This window comes from Mirounga angustirostris, unplaced genomic scaffold (assembly GCF_029215605.1).
Source record: "Mirounga angustirostris isolate CCGP_5_RB_7025 unplaced genomic scaffold, mMirAng1.0.hap1 SCAF_4, whole genome shotgun sequence".
Taxonomy (NCBI): Eukaryota; Metazoa; Chordata; class Mammalia; order Carnivora; family Phocidae; genus Mirounga; species Mirounga angustirostris.
The window spans coordinates 128423944-128449982 of NW_026991712.1; the positions used below are offsets into that span (position 1 = coordinate 128423944).

General features: G+C 38.3%; 1 protein-coding gene across 2 annotated transcripts in view; it reads left to right on the forward strand.

Moving 5' to 3' along the window:
- Positions 1–26039, forward strand: part of SLC44A5 (solute carrier family 44 member 5) — a 142909-nt gene that overhangs the window by 49266 nt on the left and 67604 nt on the right. For both annotated transcript variants that reach the window (XM_045897397.1, XM_045897398.1), the window contains exon 3: positions 7681–7765. In XM_045897397.1, coding sequence (XP_045753353.1) covers positions 7681–7765 — 85 coding nt within the window. The remainder of the gene's footprint in view (positions 1–7680; positions 7766–26039) is intronic.

The following is a 26039-nucleotide window of genomic DNA, read 5'->3' on the forward strand; positions in this document are numbered from 1 at the left end:
TCCCCACATAATCTTCATCCATGTTGTCATGATTACTTTTTCACAAAATCATTGAATGAGTGTCTTAACATTTAATCATTAAAGATACCTCTACAAAAGGGTCTTTACTAAGTAACCATATGAAACATCAATATCTTCATATTCTAGGTCCATTTTGAGTTCAGTCCTTCTAGTTATTTCTCAAACTTCCTTGCCACTGATTATCTAATGTTTTTATTTTCAAGTCCATGATAATGTGGCCAAATTGTTGGCTTCTGTTTATGAATAAATAAATGATTCAAGTCATCTTTTCTTCCAGTCAAAGTGTATAACCAGGAACATTTCCCCTAATCAGTGCCAACAGATTCTCCTTAGCCATCTATAAGTCTAGCTTTTTTATTTTCCATTCAACTATCATAAGGCCCCTTTCATGAGTCGTAGGTCCATGTTAAGACAGTGCCTCAAGAGTCAACACACTATTGTAAGCAGTATATGTAACTTTCTTGTGCCTTCATGACCTTCTCAAGCACTGTATGAATATACCACTTCTACTCAATAACGGACTGCTGTTGGGCACAGCTAACTTTAAGCTTGTTGGCTCAGATAACATCTAGTTTATGCTGGGCTTCTTACGTCATTGAGTGATCATTCAGGGTCTAGGAGCAACTTCTCAAAAGAACAGTTATTTGCTTGAAACCATGAGGTTTCTCCAAAACCCTAGGGACCTCCAACTATGATTCCCTAAAAGACATTTTCCATAGGTCCTATACAGCATCCTGTTCTGACAGATATTTTAAGCACCATTGAGTACATTATGCCGTACCTACTGGTAGGTCTACTTATACAGTAGCCTGGATTATCTTGAAAAGCATTTTATTTCTCTGGGCTTTACTCAAATCTGGTAGGCAATTAGAGTTGTGCCTCTTTCTTAACAGAGAATGCAAGGTGCAGCAACTTATCTTTCACTTTGGAGGAGATATCTCAACTGGACTCCTCAGGTCTGTATTAGAAGACTTTTGCATTTTCCTGAGATTTATTTCCCATCCATTAGCATACATAAGTCTTTCAAAGGCATCTAGATTACATGCTTTCCAATATTCTCCAGATCTTATTTTCAGGATGCCATCAACGTAAGGAATTTGCGTGGTATCCTGTGGAGTGAGGATATTATCAAAACTCTGCAGACTAAATTGTGGCAAAGAGCTAGGAAGTCATATGGCCTTGAAGGAAGATAGTGAGGATGCAGTACTATCTCTGCCAGGTGAAAGCAATTTCCCTTGGTGTTTTCTACTTTTTGGGAAAGGGGCAAAGCTTTTGTTAGATCAGCTGCTGCAACAAACTTTGGTTTGTTCTAGTAAAGACTACAACTTGAGCAGTTAAAATTAAGGTCATGACTTAGTTAAGCTAAAGATAATTCATTATCATTCTTCAGAAGCCATCCTCTCTCTACACTGGTCAATCAGGATGAAATATAGTTTCCTTAGGGAGCATGTGTTAATTACAAAATAATACTATACTAAATATGAATGTGTTCATCTGTATATCCTCAGAGTCTTTATGTGCCTACCACAATAAGTAAGGCCCAATGAATGAATGACTAAATGGATAGAAATATGATAATTGACAATTCAGTATGAATGAATGAATGAGTGCATGGGAGTTTGATCATATTCTAGACTGGCACTTTAAAGCTTTTCATGTTAACTTTAAGAATTAAGGTTAATAGGTATCAGATAATGTATAATTGGTTAGGCCCTAGGGAATATCTAAATCAAGTTGAGGACTCCATGTATTAAATCATTTATCAAGAAACAAAAATTACTAAAATCCTAGCAATTGTAGCTATGAGTTAAGCATAACAAAACAAATCAAATAGAAAAGAGGATTTAATTATGAATATTTAGATTGGAGAAAAGAAAAATGATTTAACTGAATCCTTCAAGTATATAAAATATTTTTAAAAGCTGTATAGTAATTAGTTCTTTATTGCCAAATAGCAAATTACTCCAAAAATTGACAACTTGAAGCAAAGAATGTTTCTTATTTCACGGTTTCTGTGGTCAGGAGTTGGGAACAGCTTAGCCAGTGGCTCTAGCTCCAAGTTCATGGCTTCATGAGGTTGCAGTCAAGATTTAAGCCAAAGCTACAGTCAGCTGAAGGCTTGACTAGGGTAGAGGATCAGCCTTCAAGATGGCTCACTTACATGAATGTTGGCAGGAAGCTTCAGTTCTCACCAACTGCTGACAATCGTATGGGTTTTTCTATAGGATTTCTGAGTATCTCAAGCTCTAGAGCTAGTGATCTAAAGAAGAGCAAAGACGAAACTGTAATGTCTTTTATGACCTACTTTTGGAAGTCACCCAAATGTAATTTCTGCCACATCTATTCATTAGAAGCAAGTCACTAAGTCTAGTCCACACTGAAGAGATGGGAAATTATGCACCACCTCTAGAAGGAAAAATGTCACATAATTTATGGACATATTTGAAAGTCATCATAGATGGTGATCAGCTGAATAAAAGTAAATGGTATTACATTATAAGAAAGAACTCTATGATAGCATATCTGCCCCTCACCCCATAAAATCTGGAAGCAAAGAAGATAATCTGGGATATACATATATATGTATGTATTTTGGGGGAGATTTTTTGAGAGTGTGAATGAACATATAAACCAATGGATCTCAACTGAAGCAGGACCACTGCTTAGGGGGATCTTTCAAAAAAATTGAGTTGACTTTTTGATTGTTATAGTATTCAAGGGGGAGTACTGCTGGCATTTAGTGGATGGGAGCCAGGAAAGGTAGATGTTTTGCAATATCTTGGACAGTTCTGTACAACCAAGAATTGTCTCACTTCCTGCTTGACTTTCCCATGTCCCCTCATGTAGGTGACAACTCATGTTTAAGTATTTGAATCTAGAACTTCTGTTTTAAAATTACAAATGTTATTTTTGCATGGTTTCAATGACTACCAAGGGAGTTTGAAGAAAGAATGTGCTTTTTTTGTTAGAATTCACTAAAATTTGTTCCCTTAGGAAAATCATTTTATTGACAACACACTTGTATGATTTAAGTCTCCTATGCAATACTGCAGTTATAGCTGTTACATTCAGTGATTCTATCTATAGGTGCATGTACCTGGATTAATTCACTGTCTTTTGGTTTAGTCACTTGTGAGCATTTGCATATTGATGTGCATACTATTTAATTATAAACTATTTTCTATTTCTCATTTATATTACGTGAGGACATGTTATTGATATTTTAAAAGAAATTATGTACATAGGTGAGTTACGTTATCTATTATTTCAAGATTATAAAAGGAGCATGGCAAAATATTTATTATAAAAAGGATGCATTGAGTATGATGTGGTTGGAGAAGGACTGGCCTACAAATCTGAAGTTATGGCACTATTTTTTTTAAAGATTTTTAAAATTTATTTTTTTAGAGAGAGCACCTGAGTGGTGGGAGGGGTAGAAGGACAGGGAAAGAATCTCAAGCAGACTCCCCACCAGGCACGGAGCCTGATACAGGGCTCAATCTCACGACCCCAAGATCATGACCTAAGCTGAAATCAAGAGTTGGACACTTAACCAAATGAGCCACCCCACGTGCCCCAACAGATCTGTGATGTTATGACACTATTAATCACCTTATATGACAAGCCCTTGACATTTGTGGGGAAATATTTTAGAGTAGATCTACCCAGGAGCAACAAAATGTGAGTCATGTCTAATGTCAAATTTTCCAGTAGCCATAGTTAAGAGAATAAAAAGAGTCAAGTGAAATTAATTTTAAGAATATATATTTAACTATAACTATTATTTCGGATATGATCAATATAAAATTATTGAAATTTTTACATTTTTTTTGCATGCTGTCTTTAAAATCTGATGTGTATTTTGTACTTATAACATGTCTCAGTTCAGGTAAGCCACATTTAAGTGTTCAGTGGACGCGAGTGGCTAGTGGCCGCCATATTGGACAGCACGTTCTGAGAAGTGCCATGAATAGAGAAATTTCAAGAAAGGAAGTAAAATGTGAGCAGTCCCTTAGTTTATTAACAGACAAAATGCTGTTGCTGCACATCTCCATTTCCTCTTTTTTTTTTTTTTTCCCTGTCAAATTCCTCCAGTGGAGGTGTGGCAAGATGGGGACTTGATGGAGAAGATAAAACTAGATACCCTTGACTGAGGTGACTTGGTTGAACCGGACCTTGCAGCTATTAACTGGAAGATTTGTCATTCCAGCTCAAGCACAGATAATCTGCAACACAACCTCTGTGCCAGAGTCTGCATAGAGAGATGAAGCAGCAACTTCATAATCACAGCCACCTGCTGCAGCTTAAAACTACAGAACAAAGGAAGAGCATTCTTCCCTTGACAATTAAATCTTGGTCTCTTTCTCCTTTGTCCCCAGGCATCAGATCCCTCCCAACCTGATACTTGTCCTCTCCTGCCAAGTATAAAGTTTTTCTTTTCAAATGACAAAAATTCCAAAATTACCTGTGTCCTTTCCTTTCCTACCATATGTGTCCAACATCCTGCTGATCCTCATGTAGCTGATATCCATGTTGTTTCCCACTATTAACAAGTTCAGTCCTAATTTATCCTCTAGCAGGCAGTACTACAGCTCTTTAGCCTAGTGGTTAAAACTTGAGCCTTAGACAGCAACAAGCCTAAGTTCAAGCCCTGTTTATGCCACTGAAAAACTGTGACCTTGGGAAGTAAATAAAACTCTGAGGGACACCTGCGTGGCTCAGCAGGTTAAGCGTCTGACTCTTGATTTTTGGCTCAGGTCATGATCTTGGGATTGTGCAGTCGGGCTCACATGCTGGGCATGGAGCCTGCTTAGGATTCTCTCTCTCTCTCTCCCTTGCCCTCTGCCCCTCCCTGCCATCTCTTAACTGAAGCTCTTCTTTTTTTAACCTATAAAATTTGGGTGAAAATAATATCTACCTTATAAAATTATTGCAAGACTCAAATGAGATGGATGTCATACATTTAGCATAGAACTTGACACACTGTGAGTAATTAATACATTGAAGCTCTTATTGTATATTTCCTTGTTCTATAATTTCTTCCCTGCTCCTGGCCACCTGGTCCAAGTTCTAGTCATTTTTCAGTCTTTGCCAGCTTTTACCTCTTCTTTATGGCTTCTGTAAATTTTAAAGATATTATTTATTTATTTATTTATTTATTTATTTATTTATTTATTTATTTATTATTTGAGAGAGAGCATGAGTGTGCATGGGCATGAGGAGGGGCAAAAGGAGAGGGGGGAGAGAGAGAGAATCTCAAGTAGACTCCATGTTGAGCGTGGAGCCTGACTTGAGGTTCAATTTCACCACCCTAGGTCATGACCTGAGCAAAATTCGAGTCAGACGCTTAACCAACTGAGCCACTCAAGTGTCTGCTTCTGCAAATTTTGTTGTCTCCTTTTCATGTTTTTCTTCAGAAGTCCGATATAAACTATAATGGTATTGACTTCTAGTACAGGACACATAGTGGTTGCTTAGTAAATTCTTTTGTTAATTGATGTAAAAGGGAAAGAAAACTATAGTAGATCCTGCTAATGTCCTACCCCACTTCCCCTCAGTTCTTCTGGGTTTGCTTGCAGCTGTGGTAGACTGTTTCAGCATGCCCCCCAACAAGCATGTTCTATGTGGTTCCTCAGAAGGTCCTCAGCAGAATGGAGTCACCACAGCCCCCAACAGTATCCCACTTGTTAACATGCCTTTTGTTGGCTTTGCTTCCTTCCCTTCTCGTTCCCACCTAAGCTTCCTAGAATTATCCCCTAAATTAATCTACCCATAGCAAAGTCCTTGTCTCAGGGATTTGCGTTGGGGAAACCTAAATAAGACAGGAACTAACATTACCAAGTCCATGTTGCATGCAAAGCACCATGTTAGGCATTCTACTTTATTGTCTTTTTTCATATTCTCAACATTCTTATGGGGTTTGGTATTATACCCATTTTATAGTAACAGATTAGAAAGCCAAAGCTAAAACAATTAAATGACTTGTTCAGGGTCATAAATATATTAACAAGCCAACCTAGCAATCTAAATGCTTTACATACCATTTCTGAGTTAATATTTGTATGGAAAGGAATAAAATATTTCAGGGTGGGACGCCTGGGTGGCTCAGTCGGTTAAGCGGCTGCCTTTGGCCCAGGTCATGATGCCAGGGTCCTGGGATCGAGTCCCACATCAGGCTCCTTGCTCAGCAGGGAGCCTGCTTCTCCCTCTCTCTCCCTCTGCTTGTGCTCTGTCAAATAAATAAAATCTTTAAAAAAAAAAAATTTCAGGGTAAAAAAAAATATTGCAGGAAATAGGTAAAAGTGGACCTCTTAGTTTTAGCCTAAATGTGACCCCCCCAAAAAGATATAAAAGCAGAATATAATGGAATAGTATCCAGAGACATTGTCCACTGAATGCTTAGATGACATTTAAATGCTTTCTTTACAGTCCACTATCTTTGTTCTGGGAAATAAAGACAAGAAGATAAGGCAGCCTGAATGAGTCAGATTTTATACGACTATATTAGAAGATGAAACCTATTTGGCTTCTATGACATTGAACAAAGAATGAGACAAAGGAGACTTTTCTGGGTACTTAGATACTAAAAGGAAAGACTTGGATGGATGAGAAAAATTATTGAGAAAAATTTCTCTTCCATATTAAAATTCTCATTCAGAATTGATTTTTTTTTATCTTCCCAAGTCACACAGGGCATGTACATAAGGGTGATTGAATTATTACATGAACTGTCAAATCCAATAAATGTGGGGTAAGGAGATAGCTGGGCAACCGTTAAAGGAAGCAAAGGACAAAGAGATAGGTTTTCCATATGCAGAGGCAAGCGTTATCAGATGGCCAATGCATTTTCTAGATTTTTAGGAACTATATTAAACTGAAAAAGAAACCTTCAGTTAGAATTGGGGGTATTATTTAGCTAATGCATCTTACTCTCTGTCATTCTATATTCTAGCTGTCAGTCAAGTTTATAATTCTTGGAAAATAAAGGTGATAAGTTTATATAAGGTAAAGCCCTGCATTTCCTGAGAAAACAGAATCAAGTCTTCAGTTTGCATGAAGTTTGAGAACACTCGAAATTTATACTAAGCTTTGAGATTATGCAACAAAATGTACAGCAAATCTTTATTATATATTGCCGCTAAAGTTTCTGATGTTTGCCTTTCATAATGGCACATGAAGTCATAAAGAACTAGTCAATGTGAATTGGGTATTACAGTTTCATTCGGTTGAATTTTTAAATGGTTTTCACTTATGTATAACCCAAAAGAATTACATCATAATATTTACTGTAAATTTATTAGCTCTGCTATGAAGTCATTTAGTTTTAAGCCCTGGAGAAAAGTGACTTCTAGCCAACCAAGCATTTACAGTGTGCCCTCTAATTCACATTCTAATAAATGTCATTTTCTAAGTGCATTACCTCAGGTTTTGGCTACAACCCAGATGAGTCCTGAGAGATTAAAAGAAATGTGTTTTCTGACTGATTCATCCATATTTTATTTTACTTTTCATTAAGAAATTACTTTGAAGAAAATCAATAATCTCCTGTGACTGAGGGGAGAGGTTAATGTGTTGCTGTGGTGCATTCTAATTTCTCAAATCAGACTGCCTTTAGTCAGCTGTCACTGATAGAGTTTTTGTCCTTTCTTGTTCTTGCAGCCTGGGTACATGGAGACCCCAGGAGAGTGGCCTACCCTACAGACAGCAAGGGCCACTTTTGTGGCCAGAAGGGCACCCCCAATGAGTGAGTATGGCTACCTTTCCTTTGTCTGATTTTTGCCGTCTAAGCTGGAACCTAGAAACTGTAACTGAACCAGCATGAGTTCGCTTCTTGGTGAGTCACAGGTAGAAACTACACCATGTGAGTTGTCACACAAGGGAAACTTTATTTGCACCAAATAAGTTGATCACAGGAAATAACTTCCAAAGTTGTGACTCCCTGAGCAAGGGTGAATGGGTTCCTTTTATTTAAGGTTAGGATGAATATTTAGATGGGAAAGCCTTGTCGTCTTATGCAGAGGTAGGTATAAGGTCATGTATGCACCTTAAAGAAACATGCCTACAGAAATATATAGACATATATATAGATATGGTATGTATGATATGTAAATGAGGCTTGTGCTCCATCTTGGGCAGAGATTTTAGCATTATGATGAGGTAAGGGAAATTAATTGTTGGTCATTCCAGAGGTCACTCCATGGTCCATTTGTGCAGAAGTGAGTCGGGGGGGTTAGCTCAAACAGGTTTGGTGGTCTGGGCCACCAGAACTCTTCCTCAGGCAGTCATCATTGCTTGAGGGGTAGTTTCAGTGTCCATCATGGGATGTTATGCCCATAAGGTCCTTTGCCTAAGTTAAGAGATAAGTTGGGAAGAAGAGCTTAAGGAAAATGTGGGACAAATGTTGGTGGGTACAAGCAGGTGAGCCATAATGGCCAGGTCTCAGGGTCTAGCTGGTAACAAAATCATTTTTACATTAATCCTACTAGACTTCGTAAGAAGATTGAAATTCAGAAAGGAGGTTTTTCCCTCCCATTTATCCTAGAGACCGTCTATAAGCAATTGGGAAATTTCATACTATATGATTTAGGACAAGTTGTCATTGTTATGCAGCATTTTATTAGACTCTGCTTAGCAAAAGTATAATTATAGTGGATGAATTGGACGAGTGATTTTATCAGAAGCCATATTTTAAAATGCCTTCTGAAATGGGCTTTTGGAAGGCTGAGTTCTGAGTAGCTAAACGTTGCAGTTAGAATTGTTTTTGCCACAGTGCCTACTGACAAATCACTTCACTTTTGAAAGTGTATGCCACCCAGAAATCTTCAGTGAGTGGTAGGCTTTTCAAAGCTACTTGGTTGCTATAGACCATGGCTCTGACTAGCTGAAACAAGGGAGAATGTTCTATCAGATTCCTTTCTAATGTTAATCATAACAAAAGTTTCCAATTTCCAAAGGCAATTTTTCTGTTTCTTTACCTTAAAAAAACAAAACAAAACATAAATTTCACATTTTTAGAAAATTTCCTCTCTTTTCCCACTGGTCTGTTTCTTTTCTGGCAATACCTGGGTTTTTACTAGATCTCCTGGTTCTTCATAACCAATTCAGTTTCTATAAAAGTTGGCATTGAATGGGTAAAAAACGAAAACAACAGCAGCCCTCGCTACTACCAAAAACAACAAAAAAATAAGGTTCAGAACAATTTTGTGTGTGTGTTTTTATGTGAACATTTGTTGTGTTCAGTATGTTGCCCACCCATAACTTTGGAGCTTATTATTCCAAGAGATACAAATTTAAAAAATAGATTCAGGAAAGGGTTAATAATGTTCATGGAGTAGAATTATTACAGATGATCAAGAGAAACTAGAAATTTGGACAGCGGGGTGGGTGAGGATCAAATCCTTAATCATATCAGATTGAGTTTATGACAGACGAATGGACTCCTACAAAAGGTCCTTGTAGCCCATTGGAAACTGGACTAAGTCCTCATCTAGAATAGTAATTCTTATTTTAACCTCAGTAACTCAGAAAACCCTAGACATTGCCAACAAAACTTTTACACTATGAAGGACAAAGAAAGCACCAGGTGGTGTAAAAAAAAAAAAAAATCATACAAATGTCTAAATCTCTAGTTCTTAAAATAAGCTATTTTTGAAAGGGCCTCTGTAACAGTAAGTTTTCTAGACCTAAGCCAATGACCTACTTATCTTCAACAAAAATGGGATACTACAAATTGCAGTACATAAAGATCATTCAAAGACAATCCTAGTGTAACACAGACTTGTTCATTAATGTATTATTTATAATAACAATATATTGGACGCTATACAGATATCCAATAATATGTGGATGATGGTAAATTATGATGTCTCTAATGGAACCATTAAAACTTATGTTTATATTTTCAAGAGGTGATTCTGTTGACTTTTCCTTTATAGTTTCTGGGTTTTGTGTCATGATTGTAATTGCTTTCCTACTCTTGAAAAACATTCACCTGTATTTCTCTAATATTTTTATGGTTCCCCTTTTTACCTTTAAATTTCTAATCTACTTGGAATTTCTTTTTTTTTATATGGACTGAAGTAGTAATCAAAATTTTTTTTCCAACTGCAGAAGCAAATATCTCAGAATAGTTGGTTGAATAATATGCTCTTTTCCCCACCGATTTTTGATAACATCATTATCATGTAATAATTACATAATATATAATTTATATTTTTAAGCTTCTCAATTGTTTTAATTCTTCTAATTGTGTATTAATTTGAAAATTTAACAAGGAAGTTTAAATGATGGTTAGAGTTTTTAATAGTAAGTGAAAATATTTATGAGAATATCAGATTTCAATCACTTAAACAGTGTGGAACTATCACAGAAAGAGGCAGAGAGAAGTAAATACAAGTAAATACAATACAATTAGAATGTGATAAAGGTGGGATTCCGAATCAGTAACAAAAATGTGAATTATTAAATGGTATTGAATTAACTGAAATGCTATTCATGAATATAAAATTAGATATTTATCTCCTACCTTACACCAAAATGAATACTGAAACACTGAAGATTTTGTATATAAAATACACAATAAAAAAAGTAACAGAAGAAAATGCAGAGGTATATTTATAGAATTATGGGGTAAAGAAGTCTTTATTTGAAAATATATTGCCACTATATTACCATTTAACTCACTGTATACAAAGTTAAAAGATAAGTGGCAATCCAGAAAAAAATATTTTCAACATATGTATCTGACAGTGGGTCAATAGCTTTATTATATGAACTGCTGTTACAAAATTAAAGAGGAAAAGAATAATTCAGTATCAAAGTTGGCAAAAGTCATAAACAGAAAATAACATACATACATACAAGGCATTGTTCAACCATAGTTAAAGAAATGCAAATTAATACACTTTTTTGCTTATTAGGTTGAAAATTGAAAACAGTAAAATTTTACAGTGTTAAAAGCATCTCCTTTTCTACTTTGGTAATGAAATATAATATTTATCAAAACTGTGGTATCTAAATGTGGTGTGTCTCCCGATCGGATGGGGGGGCCCCCAAATGTGGGGTGGCTCTTGGGTGGAAGCCAGTGGTGCCCGTGGTGACAAGAATTCACCTGAGGCAGAACAAAGGAGATAGAAGTTTACTGAATACACCTCAAGGGAGCTGCAGGCCAGACAGCAGAGGAGAGGTGATCTGCATGGAGGTAGTGGGTGGGGGGCTGTTTTTAAAGGGGGAAGGTGAGGAGGTGTGGCAACATGCGGAATCTCCCGTTTGGTAACTGTGCCTGGTTATAAGTAGCCCATCGGTTAGAGGTCCTATGGAACTTTTGAGGTGGGTCCGCTGATGGGCCTGTCTGTATTCATTCAGCCAGGGTCACTTTGGGCCCTTCTGCCTTGACCAAGTTTCCATTGCTCAAGCCTGTTGTCTAAAAGTGGCTTCTATGAAATACTTTTCAAATTTGTATATTCTTTCTGATTCAGCAGTTTTCCTCCTAGAAACTTACCTAGTGGAAATTTGCATAAAATTTCCTGATGTTATAGTGATACAGGTACTATGAAATAGTAGTAATTAAATGGAAATATCCTATATGGCTATCAATAGAGATTAATTAGATAAATTACAGTACAGTCCTATGATAAAATGTTGCATGTTTACCAGTCCTAAAAATCTTGAACATAAACTGGTAAAAATATCATTAAATTAAAACACACACACACACACTCACACGCACTTCTGTTGTAAAATGAAATGCATCTATGTCAGGATGTGTAATTAAAGCCCCCCAAACAATACAGTGCAGGAAATACTTGTTAGACTGTAACAGAGTATTTGTACTTGTTAGTGTCATGATGTACTTACAGCAACCCTTAGATTCTTAATTCTCAAACACCTTCCTTATTACTAAGCTTAAATTCTGTGTTTAGAAATAGTGTGATTGGGGCGCCTGGGTGGCTCAGTCGTTAAGCGTCTGCCTTCGGCTCAGGTCATGATCCCAGGGTCCTGGGATCGAGCTCCACATCAGGCTCCCTGCTCAGCGGGAAGCCTGCTTCTCCCTCTCCCACTCCCCCTGATTGTGTTCCCTCTCTCGCTGTGTCTCTCTGTCAAATAAATAAAATCTTAAAAAAAAAAAAAAAAAAGAAAAGAAATAGTGTGATAATATTTGGGACGTAGAGTTTGGCCATTTTGTGTTTTGTATATCCATGCCTAACCAGAAAGACACTAGGAGAGCACTGGGGGTTTTCTAAAATGTCAAAACGGGTAAAACAGAGACCTCAAAGGAAAACGGAGTGCTCTGTTGTTGTAACTTTCTCTGCCTTTCAGGGAAGTTACTCCTGATCCTTGTGTCTGGTCCTGTTCTTTGGGATTTCCACTCAATTGATTTTGATGCCACCTGCTGGCTACTACAAAAACTTCAGCTTGTAGATGTGTTTTGAACATTGAGACAGCACAGTTACCAAATTAGATGAAAGCACCCATCCCTAGAGTGAGATTCAGTTAGAGAAACAGCTAAGATTAGAGGACAAAACTCTGCCATTTACGTTTTGCATCAATTTGGCATCTAGGTCCAGCAGGAAAACTTGTCTTCAGTTTACCGAAGAACATCTCATAAAATAGCAAGGAGGTCTCACAAATTTGTTTGAACACACTACAAGGCCCGAAGTAACTTGATTTAATTTTTAAAAATCTGTATCAATATATTTATATACTTATATAGATATAATATAGGCATGTGAAAGTAAACTGAACATTAATGAAGAGCTTCTAAAGGCAATGAAAGCAATGGTCTGTCCTAGGACTCCTTAATGACAGTTTCATTCCACAGAGACCCCCTCTTCTCTCTCTGGTTCTCTTAGTAAGTTCAGGCTGCTAATACAGAATACCATAGACTGGGTGGCTTGTGAATGACAGGAATTCATTTCTTACAGTTCTAGGGACTGGAGGTCCAAGATCAGGGTGCCAGTGTGGTCAGGCTCTTGGTGAAGGCCTGTTCCCCGGTGTGCAGACAGCAGGCCTCACTCTGCATCTTCAAATGGATGAAGGGGCTAGAGAGCTCTCTGGGGTCTCTTATAAGAGCCCTAATCCTGTTCATGGGGGCTCCACCAGCATGACCCACTCACCTCCCAAAAGTTCCACCTCCTAGGACTATCACATTGGGGGTTAGGATTTCAACATATGGATTTGTGGGTGGATACATTCAGTCTATAACACTGGCCTTAGTTCTCTGGTGGTTTTTTGCATAACTTTAATTAATATGTTTATTCTTTTGTTTTGTGCTTTATTAATGTTAGAAAGTATGCATTAAAAAAGTATCCATTGCCAGCCTGCTATGAAAAATGAAGATTTAACTCATTTACATTATCTCTTTGCCTGATCCCCTCCTCCTCGCTTGTTTGCAGTTAGATTATTACCTGTAGATTTTCATATGGTTACTTCTGTGACTTTAAATAGTATACTAACACCTCTATTTCTTGTTCCATTAACTTTTGTCAGTGTTTTGACTCCTCTTTATATAAAAGGAGGATATTACCCTGCTACCTTTCTCTCCCTCTTTCTTTTCATTTTCCCTTCTACTTTCTATATTTACCTTTTTACTTAATCAAATTTGTTATGAAGTTCAGTTCCACAACTTTTTTTTAAATTTTATTTTATTATGTTATGTTAATCACCACACATTACATCACCTTCCATGTTCTACTGGTAGGTTGATTCTAGAAATTGGAAACAAAAGACTTTGATTCTGTTATAACTATGTAAACTTTACTCAATACCAGGCCATTCCATTTTCATGTCTACTAGGTCACTGATATCAAAGTCAAATCTTATGCTTTATTAGTGGCTTAGTATCCTCCCATATTTTAGTTTGCTTTAACATAGGGCATTAACATTCTTAATTATATTTTGCCAACAAGATTTTTTCTTTAAAAAATTTTTTAATTGGCCCATAGTTGACTTACAATGTTACCTTATAGGTAATGTAATATGTAATTATATATAATGTTGACTTATAATGTTTCGGGTGTACAACATAGTGATTCAACAACTGTATACATTTCAATATGCTCACCATGTCAAGGATAGTTGCCACCTGTCATCACAGAAAGTTATTATAGTATTATTGACTCTATTCCCTATGCTGTCCTTCTCATCCCTGTGACCTATTTATTTTATAATTGGAAGTGTGTACCTTTTAATCCCTATCCACCTATTTTGCCTATCTCTCTGCCCCTGCCCCTCTGGCAACCACCAGTTTATTCTCTATATTTATGAGTCTGTTTCTCTTTTGTTGTATTCATTTGTTCACTTGTTTTGTGGCATATAAACACAATGGAATATTAGCCATAAAAAAGAATGAAATCTTGCCATTTGCAACAACATGGCTGGACCTAGAAGGTATTATGCTCAGCTTTTGTGAATAGCCTTTATCAGGACCCAATCACCCCATTTTTCAGAGGCCCCTTTTCTCTGAAGACAACCCTGCAGTGCCTCTGTCCTTTTGTTTCACTCAGGACCTGGTAAATTTTAGATCTACTGCAAAGCTTTAATTTTGGGACTTGTCTACCCCATTAGATTGCATCCTGATTCTAAAGTTGCCAGATTAAGCAAATAAAAGCACAGAATGCCCACTTAAATTTTAATTTCAGATAAACAACAGACACTTTTTAAAGTATGTATATGTCCCATGGACTGTTTCCTGTTTGCCAATTTGTTTTCCTTGCTGACACCCTTGTTTTGGTGGAGAATATTCTCAATGATCTTCCTAAAGAAAGGAAGCACAGGAAGTGTATTTCCTGAGAAGTAAATTCCTGAGTATTTCCCCTAGAAATACTTTTCTTTTCTCTATTTATAGTTGATTGATGGCCTACTGATAGATTGGTACCTTGAAAGACAATTTTTGTCAGAAATTTGAAGACATTGTTTCAGTGTTTTTGGCATCCAGTGTGGCTAATGCCAGTCTGATTCACATATTTTGTGGTGACTTTTTTTCTTTGGAAAAGGCATTTAAAATCATTTCTTTATTCTTAGTGTTTTGAAAGCTCACAATGTGACATCAGTGTTTTTCTCTTCTTATTTTTGTTCAGTCTTGAGTCTTTTAATTCTGAAAAACTAGGATTCTCATTAACCCAGGAAAATTTTCTTCAGTTATTTCTTAGCTATTTTCATTCTTCCCATTTTATTGGTTGTCTCTTTGGAATTCTGTTATTCACACCTTGGACTTCCTGGATTCATTTTTTTTTTTTTTTTTTTGGTTTCACATTTTTATTTAAATTCCAGTTGGTTAACATACAATGTAATGTTAGTTTCAGGTGTAGAATTTAGTGATTCATCACTTCCTACAATACCCAACACTGCTCACAACCAGTGCCCTCCTTAATACCTATCACCCATTTAACCCATCCCCCTACCTACCTCATTTCCAGCAACCCTCAGTTTGTTCTCTATAGTTAAGAGTCTGTCTTATGGGTTACCTCTCTTTTTTTCCCCCTTATGTTCATACATTTTGTTTCTTAAATTCCACATAGGAGTGAACTCATACAGTACTTTTCTTTCTCTTATGGACTTATTTCACTTATAATACTCTCTAGCTTCATCCACTTTGTTGCAAATGGCAAGATTGCATTCTTTTTAATGGCTGAGTGATATTCCTGTGTGTGTGTGTGTGCACCCAAGTACTCTTTATCCATTCATCAGTAGATGGACATTTGGGTTCTTTCCATAATTTGGCTATTGTTGATAATGCTGTTGTAAACATCGGGGTGCATGTATCCCTTCAAATGAGTATTTTTGCATCTTTTGGGTGAATACCTAGTAGTACAATTACTGAGACATAGGGTAGTTCTATTTTTAACTTTTGGAGGAAACTCCATACTGTTTTCCAGAGTGGCTCCACCAGTGTGCATTCCCACCAACAGTGTAAGAGGGTTCCCCATTCTCCACATCCTTGCCAACACCTTTTGTTTCCTGTGTTGTTATTTTTAGTCATTCTGACAGGAATGAGGTGATAGCTCACTGTAGTTTTGATTTGCATCTTCCTAATGATCAGTGATATTGAGCGTCTTTTCATGTATGTTGGCCATCTGGAAGTTTTCTTTGGAAAAATGTCTATTCATGTCTTCAGCCCATTTCTTAACTGGATTATTTGTTTTCTGAGTGTTGAGTTTGTTGAGTTCTTTTTAGATTTGGGTAACAACCCTTTATCAGATATGTCATTTGCTAATATCTTCCCCCATTCCATAGATTGCCTTAGAATTTTATTGATTGTTCCCTTCACTGTGCAGGAGCTTTATATCTTGATAAAGTCCCAGTAGTTCATTTTTGCTTTTGTTTCCCTTGCCTCCAGTGATGTGTCTAGTAAGAAGCTGCTATAACTAATTCCAAAGAGGTTATTATCAAAGGGGACTTTGGTGGTTTCCTGTCTCATACTTAGGTCTTTAATCCATTTTTATCTTTGTGTATGGTGTAGAAAAGTGGTCTAGTAAATGGGATTGCTTATGGTCTTTCCTATCCATTCAGAGAGTCCCCTTTAACATTTTTTGTAGGGCTGGTTTAGTGGTCATGAATTACTTTAAATTTTGTTTGTCTAGGAAATTCTTTGTATCTCCTTCTATTCTGAATGATTGTCTTGCTGGATAGAGTATTCTTGGTTGCAGGTTTTTTTCTTTCAGTACTTTGAATATATCATGCCACCCTCTTCAGGCCTACAAAATTTCTGCTGAAAAATCAGCTGATAGCCTTATGGGATTTCCCTTGCATGCACCTGTTTTCTTTTGCTGCTTTTAAAATTCTCTCCGTATCACTACTTTTTGCCATTTTAATTACTGTGTGTCTTGGTGTGGACCTTCCTGGATTGATTTTGTTGGGGGTTCTCTGTGAGTCTTGGATCTGGATTTCTGTTTCCTTCCCCATATTTGGGAAGTTTTCACCTATTATTTCTTCAAATAAATTCTCTACCCCCTTTTTTCTCTCTTCTCTTTCTAGGATCTATACAGTGCGAATGTTAGTACACTTGATGGTGTCACTGAGGTCCCTAAATCTATTTTCATTCTGTATTATTTTTTTTCTTTCTCCTGTTCAGTTTGATTGCTTTCCATTAGTCTGTCCTCCAGATCATTAATCTGTTTCTCTGCTTCCTCTAGTCCACTATTTATTCCATTTAATGTATTTTTAATTTTCATTATTATTTCTTCTTCTCTGATTGGTTCTTTTTTATGTTTTCTGTCTCTTTGTTGGGGGTGTTATTGAGGTCCTCCACTCTTTTCTCAAATCCACTGAATAATTTTGTGATCATTACTTTAAATTCTTTATCAGGTATATGTATTACTTCATTACATTTAGTGCTCTTGCTGTAATTTTGTCCTGTTCTTTTATTTGGAACAAATTCCTTTGTCTCCTTATTTTGTGTAACTCTGGGTCTGTTTTTATGTGTTAAGAAAGTCAGCTACATCTCCTGCTCTTGAAAGTAACGGCCTTATAAAAAGGTCCTGTTGCACTGCAATGTCCCGTTTACCAGAACCTGGCACTTTAGGAATGTCTCTTATATATGTTGTGTGTGCCCTGCTGTGGTAACTGAGCTGTATTTGCCTTTAGTCCAGTTATCTGCAATGGCTCTCTTTCCTTGTGGGTAGCATTTATTTCCTCTCTTAGTGGGTCAGGCTCTGGCCACCTTGCACTTGAGTTGAGTCAGACTAAATGTTTGCCAGAGAGGCAGTAGCACTGAACTGCAGGGTTCTTTCCCTCTGTTGTCCTTTGAGAAGCTTTTGGTGGTGGGCAGGGCCTGTAGTCAGACCAGCTGTCTCCCCCCAGCCCACCTTTGTGGCCAAATTCGATCCGGTGTATGTGGTTATCATCCCCTCTCCCCTAGAGCAGGAGTCTCTCTGGAGTTGTGCTGGCCTCTCTCAGGGCTGCTTGCACACTGCCAGGCTCATGGTAGCATTTGGATGGTCTCTCCACAGTTGTATTGAAGGGGGCAGGTCCGCAGGTGAACATGGGCGTGAGGTACACAGTGTCAGGAAGTTTTGCTCAGGTGTGCTTGGGAGTGGACTTGGAATGGAGGCTTGGCTGTGGATGGGCATGTCTGCTGGAGAATGCCAGGGCAGGGTACAGTGTTAGCAAGTGAGATAATAACTATTGGCACTGTGTTGGTTGCCACAGGTATCCCTGGTTCTAAGCTGGGGGGCAGGGGGGTGGAATGACACCTGTCAGCTCTTTTGTTCCTGGAGAAATCTCCCCCAAATCCCTGCCCTTCCAGCCTTCACTCTCAGATTAGTAAACAGATCTCCATCCTTCATACCCCAGGTGTTTTTCAAACTGCTGCTTCTATGCTGTATCTTAGTGGGGCAGTTTGTTGTGCTCTTTTTAAGGGTGGAGACTCCGTTTCCTCCTCCTCTAGGCTCTCCCAGCTCTTCCAGAGTCCAGCCTGCTGACTTTTAAAGTTCTAGGTACTAAGCCCCAGTGATTGTAAAAACTCACAAAATTCAGTCCCTCTGGTTTTCAAAGCCAAATGTTATGGGGGTTTATCTTCCCCATGCAGGTTCCCCATGCCTGGGGTGCCTGGTGTGAGGGTGGTTTCTTTTCCCTCTCTGTACTTGCATTGTTCCTCCTGGGGACAGTCCTGTGGGTCTGTTTAACTCCTGTCTGTGTGTCTGCCCTTCCTACCCTTTTCAAGGTGGCCTCTTCTCTATGTTTAGCTGTGGAGAATCTGTTCTGCCAGTCTTTGGGTCATTTTCTGGGTTATTTATATTGATGTGGGTGTTATCTAGTTGTATCCATGGGATGAGGTGAGCTTAGGGTCCTCCTACTGTTCCATCTTCCTCATATTTTTCATCTTTAAGAGCCCTCTTATCCTCTATTTCTTTGTAATGTTATAGTATTTTTATTTTATGGGCAGTCTGCTTGGATTATTTTGAAAATATTGGATTTTCTTTAAAGGTCCATCCTATGCCCTAAATTATTGAATTTCATCCAGCATCAGTTTTTGTTTACTTTAGTCTTTCTCTTTCATATTCTGATTCTTCCTTACATTCCTGGTTCTACTTGATTACCAATTATTATTAAAGAAAGAAGTCGCTTGTATGAATTTGTCCCACAGCTATGTTAGTAGGTCAGTTTTCCTGAGACCTCTGCCCTGTATAAGGTGATGAGGCTATGTTTGCTGTCAGATTTCACGACAGCATAAACTGATGGGAAGCTGGTTGTCAGGCATACGTTTGCAAAATATGAAGGCTTGTAGGCTGGGGCACCAAATTCCATAAAAGTCTTTGCTAACCCCAGAAGGTTCATTCCACAAAGGAGGCCTCAGTTTTGCATGTTTTTCTTGGATGCTGAAATTCCAAGTGCCGGGGTATGGGAAAAAACAGAGAGGTGCTGGTTTGTACTGTAGCTCTGTACATAAACCTTCAGTTAATCTTGTGTTCAACCACATTTTTCACTTTCAACTCTGAATCCAGCATTTCATGATTTCCAATAGGCAGGTTGTATCTCACCCTTTCCCTACCCCTCTCTGGTGTCTTCATCACTCAACATACTCTCATATGCTTTCCATTTTCCAGAAATTGTTGAACTCTCATACAATTGTGAACAGATCCTGTCTTTCCCACCCTCAGCTGGTGTGGTAAGGTTTATTCCTTTTTGTACTTCCATTCTTTTATTTCCTTGAGGCTCAGGAAAGAGGAGAGAAGGCTTAAGTGCATGGTACATCATTTTGAACTAGTAGTTTGCAGTTGATTTTACTTTGTTGTTTCTTGATGGAAATGCAGTTTAAGTTAAATAGTTACTCCCTCAGTCACTCCCACGGGATTGCTCAGTTGCAGCCATCACCACCAATGCTGTACCTGAGGGATTTGAGGTTCACTGAAGTTTGTTTTTGTTTTTTAAGATTTATTTATTTTAGAGAAAGAGTACGTGTGTGGGGGGAAGGGCAGAGGGAGAGCACAGAACCCAGTGTGGGGTTCTATTCCAGAACCCCGAGATCATGACACTAAGCTGAAATCAAGAGTTGGACACTTAACCGACTGAGCCACCGGGGCACCCCATGAGGTTCACTGAAGTTTAAGGATATCAGACAGACTGGAATTGAATGACCTTAGATTTGTACTGGGAAACTAAGGAGGATTCTAAGATTAAACAACAACAACAACAACTTACTCTGGAATTGTTCTCATTCATTCTGCAACATTTAATAAAAATCTAGAATGGGCCAAGTACTAGGATAAGTGTTGGAAAAGTGGGATATAAAGGTGAAGAAGGTATAAACCTTACCCTTGACAATAGCATAATCAGGTGAATAACTTGAGTTTATGTATCATTTGCAGTTTATAAATCAATTTTACCTGTGGGGGACTCTTGACACTTAATGATTTACCATTCACACTACTCCCAAGGAACTCCAACGATTCATGACATGCAATAATATATTCATTTGCATAGGTACAAATTCGAATCACGTGTACCACAAGACTGTGTAGATGATAGGGCTGTTTGGTGAAAGAGCAAAGCTGGCTCTTGGGAATCATGAAGTAGCTCTGTGCATACTGTGTATAAGTCGATGACCATATTCTTGAGCCATCTGAACTTGATAGGATTACAAACATGAAATGGGTTTATTTTTCCCATATCATTGACTTTAACAGAGTTCATGCAAGTCTGTCTTCTTCTCACTTGAACATCTCAGATAGATTCTGTATTTTTCCAAACCCTTTCTGTTGTTATAGAGTTTAGTGTAGTCCAATTTAAAATTTGAATCTCATTTCTTCCAATCCCCCAGCTCAAGTTTGAACTCTGCAAGGGAACTGAGAGAGGAAGAGAGGGCCTGGTCCGTCCTTTCCCTTCTCTTCCCTCTCTTTTGGTTCTGGCTGTTTCTTTGTGTTGTGAGGGATGGAAGGAGGAGGAGTGTCTGGCCATTGCCCTAGTCCCATGTGCTTATTACTACTGCAGCTGAGACATGATTAACTAGACATCAATACCCTCTTTGGGGTAAGCATCCAAAAGCTGGCTCTCTCATGGTGTACAAGAGAAGATTCTCTGGGGGAAGTCCTTACTAAATAGTCCTTTGATTTGAGAGATCAGCTTTGGCTTGCCACCCTCCAAACCCCTTCAGCTCCATCCCTGGTGACTCACTACCAGTCTCTTGGTGTCAGATGAGTTATCACCAGGGAAGTGCAAGCCCATTTACTTGATTCTTCATCCTCCCATAAGACGCTGCTTCAGGGCTGTCCTCTTTCTATGCCATTGGCTTTTCTAACCCTCTGTGGTCATTTTGGGTTTCATTTCTCACTTCTAAAATGGGCACAGAGGGTTGATGAATAAGTCTGCCACAGAAGAGATGTACATTTGAAAATGAAATGCTGGTCTGCCCTTCCTACAGGTACCCTCAGTCTGTATGAGAGATTATCTCAGAGCCCTCTGCAATTTGGAGTTGGGGAAAAAAAAAATCACCCATTCCAGGGCAGGAAGAGGGTAGAAATGATGCAAGAATCTAGCCAGAATTTTTTTTTTTTTTTTTGTGGAGGGCTTTCTTTATTTTTACATTTGATTCCTACTTGGCAATTCTGAGTTAACAGTCTACTATACATTCTTCTATGTATGTAGTCACATTAATTAATTGGGGACTTAACAAATGCTTGAATGTTTAGGGCTGTGTTCTCTCAAGGTATGGTTTATAACCCACCTGTATCTAAATCTACTGGGGATGAAGTGGATGGAAAATGGTGAAAGAATAGGGGCCCTTGTTTCATCTGGTCCCTTGAATTCAGCTAGATATCTATCAAATCATTCTGAACACCTACAAACTGAACCTGCAATCTAAGAAAAGAATGGCTGCAATTCTACAAATAGAAAATTGGCCACTTTCTGCAAGGAGAAGTGTGGAGGTGCAGAGAAGTGAATCTGAGGCATTATATTGGAAGATGAACTTCGGGGGAGGGAGCCTCCATAAACCGGCAACTGGAAAGTGATATAGCAGCAGAGCATAAAAGTGGAACTTTTAGAAGTCTTCTCGGGTGAGTGACATCTCTGCCTGAAAGGTGTTCAGGTGGTGAAGTGGGGCAGAAAGCTAGGTGGGACAGTATGGTCTCCGGATCCCCGAACAGGGGAGAATGGGGGTGCCTCCATGCAGCAGAGTTCCCAAGCATTGGAGCAGGGAAGCCAGCTACAATTAGCAAGCCTCAGAATAGGCTCTCAGCTAGGTGTTGCCATAAAGCTCAAACTGCAGCATGATCAGATGACTGCTCTTGAAGCAGGGGCCCAGCAAGCAGCAAAACTGCTGTGAAACCCTGCTCCTTCCCATGGGAGGAGCTGTGCGGTGCACACAGGATCGAGCAACAGCTCCCCAGAAAGCAGCAGGGCCGTGGTGAGACTCCCACCCCCCACCCCGCCCCACCCCGGAAGATGTGCACTGCATGAGTCTGTGGAATTTGGCGCACAGGAAAGTGATTGCCTGCTTTTCCCTAAGGGTGCACTGAAGAGGTGGGGGTCGCAATCATTCAGCTCTGGGACTGGAGATCAGGGTGCCGCCGTTTTTATTTTATTTTTTTCATCCTCTAAAGTGGCATGAAAAGCCTTCAGGGAACAAAATCCCCTTAGAGTAACCCGAAGCAGCTTAGACTGAGCTGGCAAGGGGTGGTGCAAGTCTGCCCAGGCAAAGACACCTGAGAATCAGCACAGCAGGCTCCTCCCGTAGAAGATCAGGAGGAACATCAGGTGAATACCAAGTTTATGGATCACATAGAACTGAAAAACTCCTGCACTAGGGGAAAATAGTATATAGAATTTGAGGGTTTTTTCTCATGATTCTTTAGTCTTTCAATTTTAAATTTTCTTTTTTTTTCCCTTTTCAACTAGCTTCTGTTATCAACTCTAAGTCTTTTTTTAATTTTAATTTTTACATTTTATAGCTCTATTCTTCATTTTTGGCTTCCTTTCACTGTATTCAATTTTATTTTTGTATATAAGTTTTTCTTTCTTTACAATTTTGGGATCAAGTGTTTTCTAACAAACAGACAAAAATACATCCAGGACGAAATGTATCACCCTGTTCTGTCTACCTGTTTGGTTATATTCTATCCCCCCCCCCCTTTTTTTTTCTTTTTTGGTTTCTGATCTCTTCTGATTTGCCTAGTGTATATTTTGCTGGGGTCATGGTTGATTTTTTTTTTCTTTTTTTGTTCTCTTGTTCGTCTATTCTTCTCTGGACAAAATGACCAGAAGGACAAATTCCCAGAAAAAAAAGAACAAGAGCCAGTAATCACAATGATAGACTTAATAAATATGGATATTGGTAAAATTTCAGAGCTAGAATTAAGAATAGTTAGTATAACGATACTAGCTGGGCTTGAAAAAAGCATAGAAGACACAAGAGATTCCCTTTCTGGAGAAATAAAAGAACTAAGACCTAATCAGGTTGAAATAAAAAAAGGTTATTGCTGAGATACAATCAATAATAGAGGCTCTTACTGCTAGGATAAATGAGGCAGAAGAGAGAATAAGTGATACAGAAGATAAAATTATGGAGAATAAAGAAACTGAGCAAAAGAGAGAGAAACAATTATTGGACCATGAGGGGAGGATTCGAGAGATCAGTGATAGTATAAAGGAAAACAAGATTAGAATTATTGGGGTTCCAGAGGGAGAAGAAAGATAGGGGTAGAAGGTATATTTGAGCAAATTATAGCTGAGAATATCCCTAATCTGGGGAAGGAAATAGGCATCAAGTCCAGGAGGCACAGAGAACCCCTCTCAAAATCATTAAATATCGATCAACACCCCGACATATAATAGTGAAGCTTGCAAATTTCAGAGATAAAGAGAAAATCCTGAAAGCAGCTTGAGACAAGAGGTCCTTAACCTTATACAGGTAGAAACATTAGACTGGCAGCAGACCTACCCACCGAGACCAGGCAGGCCAGAAAGGGCTGGCATGATATGTTCAGGGTGCTAAATGAGAAAAACATGGGACCAAGAATACTTTATCCAGCAAGGCTATCATTCAGAATGAAAGGAGAGATAAAGAACTTCTAGGGCAAACAGAAACTAAGAGAACTTGTGAACATTAAACCAGCCCTGCAAGAAATATTAAAGAGGATCTTGTAAGCAAAGAGAGCTCACAAGTAACATAGACCAGTAAAGGAACAGAGACAATAAACAGAAACAGTGATTTTACAGGTAATACAATGGCACTGAATTCATATCTTTCAGTAGTTACTCTGAATGTAAATGGGCTAAATGCTCTAATCAAAAGACACAGGGTATCAGATTGGATAAAAAAGCAAGACCCTTTGATATGCTGTCCACAAGAGGCTCATTTTAGACCCAAAGACACCTCCAGACTGAAAGTGAAGGGGTGGAGAACCATTTATTTTTTTATTTTTTTATTTTTTTTAAAGATTTTTATTTATTTATTGAGAGAGATAGTGATAGAGGGAAAGCATGAGAAGGGGAGAGTCAGAGGGAGAAGCAGACTCCCCGCCGAGCAGGGAGCCCAATGCAGGACTCGATCCCGGGACTCCAGGATCATGACCTGAGCCAAAGGCAGTCGCTTAAACAACTGAGCCACCCAGGCGCTCTGGAGAACCATTTATTATGCTTATAGACATCAAAAGAAAGCTGGGGTAGCAATCCTCATATTAGACAAATTAGATTTTAAACCAAAGACTGTAGTAAAGGATGAAGAGGGACACTATATCATACTTAAAGGGTCTATCCAAAAAGTAGATCTAACAATTATAAATATTTATGTGCCAACTTAGGAGCAGCCAATTATATAAACCAATTAATAACAAAATTAAACACATTGATAATAATACAAAAATAGTAGAGGATTTTAACACCCCACTCACAGCATGGATAGATCATCTAAGCAGAAGATCAACAAGGAAACAAGGGCTTTGGATGACACACTGGACCAGATGGGCTTCACAGATGTATACAGAGCATTCCATCCTAAAACAGCAGAATACTCTTGAGTGCACATGGAACATTCTCCAGAATAGATCACATCCTGGGTCACAAGTCAGGACTCAACTGGTACCAAAAGATTGGGATTATTCCCTTCATATTTTCAGACCACAGTGCTTTGAAACTTGAATTCAATCACAAGAGGGAATTTGGAAGGAACTCAAATACATGGAAGCTAAAAAGCATCCTACTAAACAATGAATTGAACCAGGAAATTAAAGAGAAATTTTAAAAAATTCATGGGAACAAATGAAAATTAAAACACACTGTTCAAAACCCTTGGGATACAGCAAAGGCAGTCCTAAGAGGGAAGTACATAGCAATACAAGCCTTTCTCAAGAAACTAGAAAAGTCTTAAATACACAAACTAACCTTACACTTAAAGGACATGGAGAAAGAACAGCAAATAGAGCCTAAACCAAGCAGGAGACCAGAAATCATAAGGGTTAGAGCAGATATCAACTAAATAGAAATGAAAAAACAGAACAGATCAACAAAACTAGAAACTGGTTTTTTGAAAGAATTAATAAGATCAGTAAACCCCTAGCCAGACTGATCAAAAAGAAAAAAAGACCCAAATTAATAAAACCATGAATAAAAGAGGAGAGAACACCAAGGAAATACAGTCATAAGAACATGTTATGAGCAACTATATGGCAACAAATTAGGCGATCTGGAAGAAATGGATACATTCCTGGAAACTTATAAACTACCAAAACTGAAACAGGAAGAAATAGAAAGCCTGAGCAGACCCATAACCAGCAAGGAAATTGAAGCCATAATCAAAAATCTCCCAACAAACAAGAGTCCAGGGTTAGATGGCTTTCCAGGGGAATTCTACCAAATATTTAAAGAAGAATTAATTCCTATTCTTCTGAAGCTGTTTCAAAAAATATACATGGAAGGAAAACTTCCAAACTCTTTCTATGAAGCCAGCATTACCTTAATCCCAAAACCAGACAAAGACCCCATCAAAAAGGAGAATTACAGACCAATATCCCTGATAAACATGGATGCCAAAATTCTCACCAAGATACTAGCCCATAGGATCCAGCAGTACATTAAAAGGATTA